This window comes from Leptinotarsa decemlineata, unplaced genomic scaffold (assembly GCF_025532065.1).
Source record: "Leptinotarsa decemlineata unplaced genomic scaffold, Ldec_3_MD MMD2_tig00000010_RagTag_RagTag, whole genome shotgun sequence".
NCBI lineage: Eukaryota > Metazoa > Arthropoda > Insecta > Coleoptera > Chrysomelidae > Leptinotarsa > Leptinotarsa decemlineata.
The window spans coordinates 5,128,881-5,141,903 of record NW_027412538.1 but is presented as its reverse complement, the minus strand read 5'-3'; the positions used below and the strand labels follow the sequence as shown (position 1 = coordinate 5,141,903).

The following is a 13,023-nucleotide window of genomic DNA, read 5'->3' as shown; positions in this document are numbered from 1 at the left end:
TGGCAACAAGATGGTGCTCCTGCACATAACCATAATGTAGTTACTACATTCCTCAATGATACTTTTCGAGACCGTTGGATTGGAAATAGTGGACTGTGCGATGGCCTGCACGTTCTCCAGATCTCACGCCACTGGACTTTTTCCTGTGGGGATATCTGAAACGAGTTGCCTTCGAAACACAACCAATGAATATTGACGATTTAACCCAAAAAATTTTAGAGGCTTGTCATACCGTTACTCCGGAAATGATTAGGGCTTCCTGTACTCGCGCGCTGATTCGGCGACTTGAAGCATGTGTGGCAAGTGCTGGCCAACATTTTGAACATTTTCTGTAGTATCATGTATCAAAATACAGATGACCTTAAACATTAATATTTCATTTGTGTTTTTATTTTCTATGATTCTGCATGTCATTCTACCTACCATAATACATCATTGACCGAGAAATGAAAAAGACTGTAAGTTGAACCAAAACAAACATGGGCGTGCCATTCGAAAAACAAAAGTTAGGGGTGGTTTCTTGGGGGTTGTTTACCAGGGGGTGGATTTTGCTATGCTGCATGAAAGTGCTTGTGTTCTCCTATGATACATATTTTTGTTTTAATTTTTGAGAGATATCTGCTGGCCTAAAAGCTCTGGGACACCCGGTATAGGTGCTTCACAGATTTCAAGAACAGCTGTATTCATTGAAGCCGGTGACATTGCAACTGAAAACTTCAATGCCTCAAAGCAATGGCGTTAAAGCCAATCTTCAATAATAATAAAAATAATAATAATATCTTCATTCACTCAGATTGATCTTCATATTCACAGCAGTAGAACTACAAATGAAAAAGAGGAAAACGTCAATGCACAATATTGAAAAAAAATTACACTTTACTAAAATTCATCAACCGGTAAACTGTTCGGCATAACCATATTTGTTCGTGTTAGAATTGGTTGGACCATTAGTAATAATTTATCACTAACTTTTAAGTGTCACTTTATTTCAGTAAGACTAAATGTGAATAATCTTCCCGATTTGTTAAGCATTCCTTCGACCAGTAACGACGTTCAACAGAACAGTTCATACCTGATGCAATAATTATAGCTAAACATGCTTTTTATTAACAATCGTAATCGATAGAAACACAAGTCTATATGATTTCTACGCCACTCGAAACATAATAGTGATAAAAAAATAATGTCAGTAATAATGACAGGGAATGACAGGACAATTTTTAGTAAAGATATTTCTGTAATGATCTGCTGTAATGACATTATTACTGAACCGGTAAGGTACTTATTTGACTGGCTCCTTCATTACGATATTGAACATCTTTTGCTTGTCGTTTGAATTGAATATTTGGGTGAAATACCTCAGATACACATTAGAAGTCAGCAATGGAGGGGAATAGGAGCATCAAATTCCCAATGTGTGCCTTTCTTTCCCACATTTAAAGGATATTTTCAAACAATAATATCTCTATCTCCCGTGTGTGTCTGAGGTAATCTCCTAAATATTCAATTCAAACGGAGAGCAACAATAACTTGTGAGAAAGCCTAAAATTATCGCAAGTTCGACATTTTCTAAAAAAAATGGATTTCGATTGGAGCTACTGATTGAAACAAATAACACAAAAAAATTGCTTCCATTATGTGTGCACAGGTAGCCAACCACAATATTTAATTCAATGAAGCAGCAAACAATTGATCGATAACGTAATGAAAAAAATATTGCATGATTGGAAATTCCAAAGAGTTTCCACTAGTTTGAAATGAATAACAAATGGAAAGTCGGTCCACAAAAGCCTAAAACTAGTCTGATATTCTCAAAATAATTTATTCTCGCCCATAGTTGAAGAATATTCATGAGGTAATCACCCAAATATTCATTTCGAAAAAGGGGAAAATGTTCAATACGGTGATGAAAAAGTCTGAAATTAGCCTGAAACTTTAAAAAAATTCAAATACTCCAAAAAGTGTGGAATTTAGATTTGGTTCTGCCAGCTTAACGGCAAAGCTAGCAGAACTCACAATTTTGTTGAAAACAATACATTGACACATGGATCATAGGGCTGAAAATTCTCAATATATTTCTTCCCACTGGCAAAAAAATATTCAATATCGTATTGAAAAAGCCAAATCTGAAATTATGAAAAGTTCAAATTGCACAAATCGGAAAAATTTCAATCTAGTTCTGCCAGTCTAACGAAAATGCTAGCAAAATCCATAGGTTTTAAAGAAGGGCAACGCTCAGAAAATCGGAAATAGGAGACCTAGAATCATGTGGTGGGGTTCTACTAGGTGAGTCTGCTACTTCAACAGAGGTTCAACGTTGAGCTTTGGAGAGTCAGCTCAGTATCCCAGAGGCCTTCAACAACAAGAAGGGTATATTGAATCCTTTCCAGCTGTGAAAAAGGAGTATGAGTACCAGACTTTCTGAACACAAGACAAATTATCGCCTGGAATGAAGCCAAGCCCACCAACATTGAATGGAATCGGAGATCCATACTAATAATGTGGAATTATATGTTCTGATGATAGTTGAAAATATCGTCAGTTCTCTCATTGTCTCCAATAACGTCCTGATGGAATGTTGACCATAAAAACGCAATTATGATTTGAAAAAATATTGAATATTGAAAATATTCCTACTTCAACAGAGGTTCAACGTTGAGCTGTAGAGAGTCAGCTCAGTATACCAGAGACCTTCAACAGCAAGAATGGTATATTGGATCCTTTCTAGCTGTGAAAAAGGAGTATGGGTACCCGACTTTCTGAACACAAGACAAATTATCGCCTGGAATGAAGCCAAGCCTACCAACATTGAATAGAATCGGAGATCCATACTGATAATGTGGTAGTATATGTTCTGATGTTAGTTGAAAACATCGTCAATTATCTCATTGTCTCCAATAACGTCCTGATGGAATATTGAGCATAAAAATGCAATTATGATTTAAAAAAATGTAAAAATACAAAGTGAGTCTGCTATTTCAACAGAGTTTCAACGTTGAGCTGTGGAGAGTCAGCTCAGTATCCCAGAGACCTTCAACAGCAAGAATGGTATATTGGATCCTTTCTAGCTGTGAAAAAGGAGTATGGGTACCCGACTTTCTGAACACAAGACAAATTATCGCCTGGAATGAAGCCAAGCCAACCAACATTGAATGGAATCGAAGATCCATACTAATAATGTGGAATTATATGTCCTGATGATAGTTGAAGACATCGTCAGTTGTCTCATTGTCTCCAATAACGTCCTGATGAAATGTTGACCATTAAAACGAAATTATAATTTAAAAAAATGTAAAAATAAAAAGTGAGTCTGCTATTCCAACAGAGGTTCAACGTTGAGCTGTGGAGAGTCAGCTCTGTATCCCAGAAGCCTTCAACAGCAAGAAGGGTATATTGGATTCTTTCTAGCTGTGAAAAAGAAGTTCGTGTACCCGACTTTCTGAACACAAGGCAAATTATTGCCTGAAATGAAGCCAATCTCACGAACATTGAATGGAATCGGAGATCCATACTAATAATGTGGTAGTATATATTCTGATGATAGTTGAAACACATCGTCAATTATCGCATTGTCTCCAATAACGTCCTGATGGAATGTTGACCATAAAAATGCAATTATGATTTAAAAAATGTAAAAATACAAAGTGAGTCTGCTATTTCAACAGAGGTTCAACGTTGAGCTGTGGAAAGTCAGCTCAGTATTCCAGAAGCCTTCAACAGCAAGAAGGGTATATTGGATTCTTTCTAGCTGTGAAAAAGGAGTTCGTGTACCCGACTTTCTGAACACAAGGCAAATTATTGCCTGGAATGAAGCCAATCTCACGAACATTGAATGGAATCGGAGATCCATACTAATAATGTGGTGGTATATGTTCTGTTGATGGTTGAAACACATCGTTTGTTGCCTCATTGCCTCCAACAACGTACTGATGAAATGTTGACCATAAAAAAGAAATTATTATTTGGAAACATGTAAAAATTCAAAGTGAGTCTATTAGTTTGACAGAGGTACAATGTTGAGCTGGAGAAATGACGTCAAAATGATAGTCAGACCAGACCAGTAAAACAATTAGAGAGAGTCCAAAGTGAGCTCAGTATCCCAGAGGCCTTCAGTAGCGAGAAGGATGTATTGGATCCCTTCTAGCTGTGAAAAAAGAGTTTGGGTACCCGACTTTCTGAACAAAAGACAAATTATCGCCAGGAATGAAGTCAAGCCCACCAACATTGAATGGAATCAGAGGTCCATACTAATAAAATGGTAGTATATATTCTGATGATGGTTAAAACACATCGTCAGTTGTCTCATTGTCTCCAATAACGTCCTGATGAAATGTTGAGCATAAACACCTTCTGACCATAGGTAACAAATCCCGAAAATAGGCGGCTGTAAAAATTCACTCTCTTCATCTCAGATTTTTTGGAAAACTATATTTTTGAATAGACATTCAAAACACTGGAAGTGAAATTAGTTTTGCACAATCCTCATTCTTTCACATTTTAGTGTTACAGAGAGAGCAATAACAAAAACAAAGGAAAATATCGTTAACAGTGCCTTCCATTTCATCGAGAAATTCTGCTGAGATAAATTGACGTTATAACGAAAGTATATTGCAAGATATATAACCGTTAATGTGGGAGCTATTTGGGGCAATCCTTGGTTGGCCAGGAAAAGCATTACAATTATTGTATCGAAATTACGGAGGAAAAACAATTCCACGGCAAATTTGAAACAGTCACGTGAAATACGGAAACAAGAACAAACGAAATTGAGTCATCAGTGAGTAAAAGCCAACAAAAGATTTTCATGGTCGTTATCATTCTACAAAGGGTTCATACGAATGATTACCAGAAATCAAAATATGGAAATCAGTTGATTTGTGAGGATGAATGAATATATTTGTTTTTATCACCGTTTCTATTTCGAAGAAAAACGTTTCGTTTTTTTTGCTTTGTATACATTAATTGAAATATATGAAAAAAGTGAACAAGATACTTTACTTTCTGATAATTCACCTTTCATTTCATCACTTCCCATCGGGAAAAATAATGGAAATAGCAGAATATTTTTTGACTACAGCAATATATCAATGCTTGATTCTATTAACATTCAGTTAATTTTTTTTTCTGGTGAGATAGAAGTATTCTTTGAATGTTCATTTCAAGCCAGAGGGGCCAAATACTCCTCATCAAACCAGAGTTTGAGTTGAAGGGTTCCCGAAATATGTTCAAGAAATTATAAAATTCAGAAATCTGGTTCCCATTTACTACTACATATTGTAGTAAGCGACGAAGCATGTTTTGTATTCATCGCGTAGATGAAAAACCAACATACTGAATTTGTCGTATATGATAACAGAAATATATATTTCACATTCAGACCCAATTTCGACATTATTTTCCGTCTTCTTTCCTAGAAAGAAATTATCTAGTAGTTTCCTTGATTTTCTTGTGGCGATATAGGCATCATATTCAACAGTACATCGTGAAAATTCCGCTCATTGACTCACCGTATGTTTCATCATATGAAGGCTCCTTTGGCTTCTTCAGGCTTGTCTAACACTGATACAACCGATGAAAAAACGAAAAACCTCGTTAATCTTACACAAATTTTTATAGCTGATTGACAAAAAATCAATTATGATATATTCTCAACTCGATAAAAGGAAGTACAGAAAACGAAAGGATAACACAGTTTCACATAATGAAACCACGAGGAAAAAGAAGAGCACGAAATGTATTGAGAAAACGATCAGTTATGCATTGCAATAATGTCAACTTGTTATTGATTTTTAACTGTTTGCAAAGATACAAACATCTTTTCAGAAACGTTATTTCACTAAGCCATTATGGTATCTGAAATTATGACGTCCATAATATTCTTGCTTTTCCATGCAAGCCTGTTCGAAAGTGAGCCAAAACTAGTTCAAATTTTCTTAATCGTCAAAATATAACAACATGTTACAGTTCATCCGTTTCACGAACAAATAGTGTATGGTGAGAAGTTGTGATTGGGCGATCAATAGGGAACAATTTAATTTTTTGAGATCATTCCCAGATTATTTCAGAACTACATGAATCATCGAAAAGGTTGAACAACTACAGCTTGTCGATTCGAAAACATCTAAATTCGTATAAGTGTTTGAGTTTTCACGATATTCAAGTGTTCATGTACAACATTGAAATATTTTTTCTTGTCCTGCTTGTGTCATATGTTTTTTGAGAAAACTATAAGCTAGTTGGAGTTTCCTCTCATTCGGTTTGAACGGTGAGAATACATGATGAACGTTGATGAACATCAAACTACAAGTAATCATGAATTGTATTCTCTATGGATAGTACTCCTATAGGGACATTCAGATAGGTCAACCTATCAATTCAGTTACCTATCAAGTGACAGTTATTCATAATGAAAATTTGATCTGTCCCAAGAATTTTGATAGTTTCGTCATCAATTCACCTCTTGATGAATTATGGATTATGAGTTATGGATGTACCGTATAAGTTATCTTCAATACCCCTATAGTACCATAGCACTATATACTACTATATACTACTATAGTAGTATATAGTATACACTAATGAAACTGATAGGTTTATTTGAATCTGAATCTCTTTGGGACAAGTTACTATATATTCGAAATTGAAACTTGACATTATTGATGAGGTATCATTAAACTTCATGGTTTAGGGTAGTGAAATATCTTCTCTCATGAGAAAAAGCCATTGGGTTACATTCAAAAATGAATCATTTCAAACCAAAAAATTCTGCTTCAGACTATTGAATACATAAGGTAATGTTACCAGTTATTGATGCTTGACACCCATTGGCTTAGCAGCTAAAATAAGGAAAATATCCGTATTCGATTAGAATCCACATACTTCTTTGTTTCCCTTGACCATTTGTCAACATTGAATCAGTTGTTGCTCTGCAAAGTGACGCAATTTCGATTCAATGAAGTGATTTGTTCAGAGATGTTGTCATTGTTGTGCGAGCTCAAAACAGAATTTAGGATGGGTGGTGTTCAAACAAATTCACAGTGTTTTGATTTATTTGTTACTGTTAGGATTTGGATCGTAACTGAACTACCCTGTTACTAAAACAGGACGGAAATAGATATGTTGGGAATTGACTGGGAGATTTGACAGAGGACACTGATCTCCTCATCTATCCGTTGTCTTGAACAGAACTATGGCACACTGTCACAACTGTCACAGTTAGTAAATATGGCCTAGGCTCCTGAAGCCGTTGACCATATTCCTAGACTTTTCTGGCTGAGGGTTTGTTGTGTATACGTGGTCTGCTGCTCATTCTGATTTCCATGAGCCAAAGTGCCACGTTAAGAGTTACGACGATTGCTTTTGCAGTACGATCATTTCAAATATATTGATTACTCCTCCAGTATGGCAAAATGGGCTATAGAATATTCTCAAAGGTTATTTGTCGGTATGGATTTTGTTCGCATAAAGCAATATTCACCAGTGTTTGCTGAATAGCATCAATTTTAGGAATTCATTTATCAATTACCGACTAAATTTATTGTATTTTCAAAGTTCACCCATATTAGTTAGGCTCCAAACAATCATCAAAAAAAATTGGTTGCGGCTTTGAAGACAGTCAAGTAAGGGGTATCAGTTGCTGCAGTTGCACAAAAATTCAATATTCCCTGAATAACATTATTATATGAAGTAAAGGAAGAGGATGAGGAGGAACCAATATGAGTGCAATATATTTCTGGGCCCTCCAAAATATATTATTCTCTGTCGGAAATTCAATATTTTAATAGCGTGGAACGGATAATTGAAGAAGCTAATAAGAAAAATCAACAATGGCAGACCTGATCCAAAATAAAACAAGGTATTTCCACAAAGAAATTCAGAAATCACAGAATGAGTCAGCAAAATTTTAACATTGGCTAGAGAAGATGTAACAGAACAGCGAATCCGTATTTGGTTCGAGGAGATTGAAGATTATTTGATCGCAAAAAATTTTTCCATATCGCAAATCAACCGAACTGCATATTTAACGCAGATGAAACTGCATTTCTCTACAGCCTAAAAAGGATAAAGTCCTAACAGAAAAGGGGAAGAAGAATGGGAGTTGATGCTATAGAGAATATTACTGTGTTGATTAATATCAATGCTGCACGTCGAATTGGTCAAAAATTCCATATGTTATCATATTCGAAGCTTAGCAAAAGTGCCATCAGAAAAAATGGAGTGCGGTGCCTTTGCGAAAATAGTGATTCATATTGAATTTGAATGGCTGAAGATTAAACCCCTTTGGAAAAACTTTCTCAAGAAGTTTATTTCACCTAAACGCCGTTCTCCAAATGAAAGACTTCCTTAACAGTGAAGTTCGTGGTGTACTGAGTTGAACACCATAACGATGAGCAGCCACAGTCCGTTAGAATATCTGATATGTACCGGTCTTAGTGGAATCAAATGTGCCAAGTCACTTGAACACTTCCCGTGAAAGTATCTATAGAAGATAAATAAATCTCCAACCTTTCGTCGGTGTTCCAGACAAGGTTGCAGGTGATGTTTGCGTCTCTTATCAGGCGGATGGCTCTTTTTTGGATGGAATCCAGCAGCCTCTGGGTATGTATGAAATGAATAATAAATTGTAAAAAACAAAACAGAACTCAGATTCGAGAAAAGAAGACAGCTGAAAAATTTAGTGGAGAAAAGAATTATTTCGGAAGTTCAGAAGTAGAATGAAAGGAATTTGGCAATAGTGTGAAACGAAAGATATTTGTGAAGGATAATACGTCTGTTTTTGTGAAATCAACACTGTTGATACATTCACTATAAGTGATTACATACTTGTTGGGTTTTTTGAAGGAAAGACAAAATCAATATAATATCGATGTACGGAGAAGAAAATGGAATAAATGTGTATCAAAGTTTTGAATAACGAAGAAAGTGAATGTAGAATTGATGACAATGAGATTTTAGTAATGAAGAAGTGCGGTTTAGTGGTTAATTTGTCTTCTTCCGAGATTTTAACAACTAGAGACAGATTGAGATTCGAAACCACAGGATGTATGTGAAGATTGTCATTAAAGTTTGAGTAAATTGAAATCATTAGTTTGTAGATCCCAAATTTCCCTATTAATGTTCAACTACTCACTGGTTTGATTCATTATGCCAATAACTAGGATGTCAAGGAATTGAATTTTGTCAGAGTTACCCTGTCAATCATTAGTCACTAAAGTTGTTTTTTGCAACATGATAATCGCAATGGTCCATTGGAGTTTCCGAACTTCTTCTCGTTAAAAATCAATTCAGAAGCAGTTCTGATTTGCTGATATTTCTTCATGAGTTTACTTTAACTGCGCGACTCTTTCAGTAATCGAGATGCTTGGCGGTACAGATGACTTTTTGTTGAAATGAAAAAAGTCTATTTTTGACTCACTGAAATTTTTCAGAGCCATCAGAGCAATTTAATCTGAGAACACTCGTGAAATTGAGTTTTGAATTTTCATGGTAGGTATTTCAATTGATGAAAAAGAGTATATTCGCTATCGAAACGAACTGTTGAAGTTTTTCAATGAAAATTTCAATGAGGATTCGCCATGAGAAGTTTCTTGTTGAAAATGTTCTCCAATTCCACTGAAAAATTCAAAAATTTCGTGTTAGAACGATATTTTTCCAAAGAGATATCTTCTTTCGAACCTACCATTTTTTAAACCACTCACAATCTCTATAAATTCATTGTTGATTCACAAAAAATTTCAGATAATCCCTTATAATCCCTATCAATTCCTCGTTAATTGAAAAAAAATATGAATTCTGAGGAACAGATGATAGTTTTTGGGTATATTGAATAAACCTTTCTGTACTCATTCAAAATATTCCAGGTATGAGTGACAGATCATACAATTTCACAGATTGACAGAACTACGTCTCGGCAAGTTTTCATTGCACAAAAAAATTATCAAGTGCATCATGAATGTGCCTAGTGCCGAGAGCTGTAACAGTTTTTTCAGCAAATATGAAATCTTAACACTTCCATCGTTATATATTTTTTTAATGTGACTCTATATTTTCAAGAATAGAGATAGTTTTGTGAAGAATTCTGATGTACATCAAGTAAATACTCGTTCACAAAATCACTTATTCCATATTTATATCAATTTGTAAAACTGGAGTACAATTCTGCTCCCCTATTGACAATGGCTTACCGTGCATTTAATAAATTGCCAAATGAATTGAAAAACTGTTCTTCGTAATTGACTTTCAAAAAGAAACTCAAGAAATTACTTGTCACAAGATATTTTCATTCAACAGATGAATTATTTTCAGAAGTTGTCGCATAAGAATATTGTCATCATTTTTTCTGTTATATTTCACGTATACCGGGTGTCCCACATTTTATGTGACAGGCAATATCTGGTTTGTTGAAGGAGATACACAAAAATTTTTCATACAAAAGTTTTAGGAGTTCATGGTAGCTATATTTTGATATAATTTTTAAATATACAGGGTGTTTTGTGTAGGTGCTACAGACCAAAATTCCATTTTTTGAAATATAATGCCCTGTATATCATTATATATTCAGATGCTACGTTAAATTCTGATATCATTTCATGTTTGGTTTTTGAAATTCGGTTACGGCGTTGTTGAGTTATTGCACTTTTCCTTAAATATAAAGTTTCAAAAAAACTAATTTACTCGTACACGAATCCAGTCTATATCTTTTATTAAATTGAACTAGACTACTACTGAATACAAACCATTATTCTCACCTCTACGATACGATATCGATATCAGTTGAATATAATATTGAAATTCTTGAGAATGTGACTAACTTGAGGGTGAATTGCTTTATATTGCACAATTTCATCAAGTAGCTTATGCTTGTTGATGCCATAGTAACAAATGTTGTTGAATTGTATCTACTTGTCAGTTCGATTCAGTGATTCTTTGCAAAACAGTAACTGTGTTCTTTGTGCGAAAACTCCAGTATGCCTTTCGCGTTTAGTCCAAGTGATTGCATTGATATGTTATTAATTTTTGGGGACTGTCAGAAAAACTGCCATCAAGCACAACGTCTATACCAAGAACGTTTTCCAGACAGACCCATTCCGTCACGAATGACTTTTTCGAGAGTTGTAGAAAAATTGCGAACTGGGTCATTTCCTTCTACTATAAAGCATCGTCATCATACGAGATCTGTTAGAACTGAAGATTTAGAGATCAATGGATTGCGATATTTACATTTTCTAGAAAATGATTTGATGATATTATAAGAGCGACTTGTACGAGAGAAGTGATTCGACGTTTCGAAGCCTGTATAATATCTAATAGGCATCACTTTGAACAATTTTTATGACGTATTTCTAGGTACCTACCATTCTTATGAAATGATTTATCAAGTTATATTATTTACATTGTTATTAATTAAAGATTTGTTTTCGAATACACCTCTTTCAATTTCGCAATTGTTTCATATTCAAAATGATTCCTGACTGAATTCCACAACTCAAAATTGAAACCATTACTTCGAACACCCAAAATTTTGACTAATTTTCATGTGATCTGATGCAGAGAGAATAATTGTATGAGATATTTTTAAGAATAATAGTCGTTCTCAAGACTTTACATTTTAAGCAGTAACTCAACAACGCCGTAACCGAATTTCAAAAACCAAACATGAAATGATATCAGAATTCAACGTAGCATCTGAATATGTAATGATATACAGGGCGTTCTATTTTAAAAAATGGAATTTCGGTCTGTAGCACCTACACCAAACACCCTGTATATTTGAAAATTATATCAAAATATAGCTCTCATGAACTCCTAAAACTTTTGTATGAAACATTTTTGTGTATCTCCTTCAACAAACCAGATATTGCCTGTCACATAAAATGTGGGACACCCGGTATAACATTTTTATATGTTTAGAATGTTCAACGGCGAGGCTTGGTTTAAATCTACCTTGTATGCGTATGCTTTTTTTTTCTAGGCTTGACTATTCCAATTCAATATTTTGTCTCTTGGGAAATAAATTATTATTATTATTATTGATATAGAAAATAAAATTTTACTTTTCACGAATCAGAATGAAATTGAAATTATTCTTGACCGACGTTGAACACCTGGATGTGGAATTCAGTCATCGTAACAAACATGTAATATCGGAGATGAATTGCCTTATCCCAACCTCTGACCTACCAGAAGTTTCAACAAAAATTTTCATGACTCCCAAGGAATTCAAATAACCTCTAGTTAGTTGGTGACTGTCTTTTTTGGAACTACGCAATACTCCATGAGGATTTGTTGTTTCAGCTTTCCATGATTTAAGGATGGAATCTACCAAATAATATGTACCTTGTGAATAAGCTGCTAAAGCTCCTCTACTCATGATTAAAGCAACTAACAGGCAAATCACTCCCATGGTAGTCAAAAACTGAGTCACACATAAACACAAACACTGAAAAATACCAACACAGTACACAAAACTCCGCAAAAATCCTTCGAAAAGTTCCAAAAAGTCAGCTTTGACGGAAGCGCGCGCCGAAAAATAACTCGCTAGAACGTTTGACACCTTTCAGATCGTCTAATGACAGTTGAGCGTCGGAAAGAGTGGGCGGGTCCAGAGATGGACCGGTGAGAGGGCCTCGTCTATGTGTCCTACCGCTGCTGTGTGTTTCGTGTCGCGCGTGCTACTGAGCTGCGAGCCGCTTCGAAATGTTAAAAGCTTGCGCGGCGCGCCGCGAAGGACCCCACTCCGAATCCTGTCCTGAAGTTCTCTATCAAACCTGCATCCTTTTCAGCCAGGATAATTTCAGGTTATTAATAATTCTTTCTATTTAATTACGAAGCGAACGGGGTGCCGTGTTCGGCTCTTTAATTCTTTATGGCGATGAAGTGATACGAGGCTTTGTTGATCTGTTTATGTATTCATGACGTTGTTCTGTAATGAAATGGGCCCGACTTCATAGATTTCTCGATATGTTCCACAAGGATCGGAAACTATTTGGAGGGAAAATCGTTCTTCGAACCGAAGAGGTGTTA

The 13,023-nt window shown here is 35.2% G+C and overlaps 1 protein-coding gene across 2 annotated transcripts in view; it reads right to left on the bottom strand.

The window, feature by feature from the left end:
* The window catches only part of side-VI (sidestep VI), an 841,483-nt gene extending 828,821 nt beyond the window's left edge, over positions 1–12,662 (bottom strand). For both annotated transcript variants that reach the window (XM_074171294.1, XM_074171295.1), the window contains exon 1: positions 12,337–12,662. In XM_074171294.1, the coding sequence (XP_074027395.1) occupies positions 12,337–12,403 (67 nt within the window). In that variant the 5' untranslated portion in view covers positions 12,404–12,662. The remainder of the gene's footprint in view (positions 1–12,336) is intronic.
* Between the last annotated feature and the right edge of the window lie 361 nt (positions 12,663–13,023).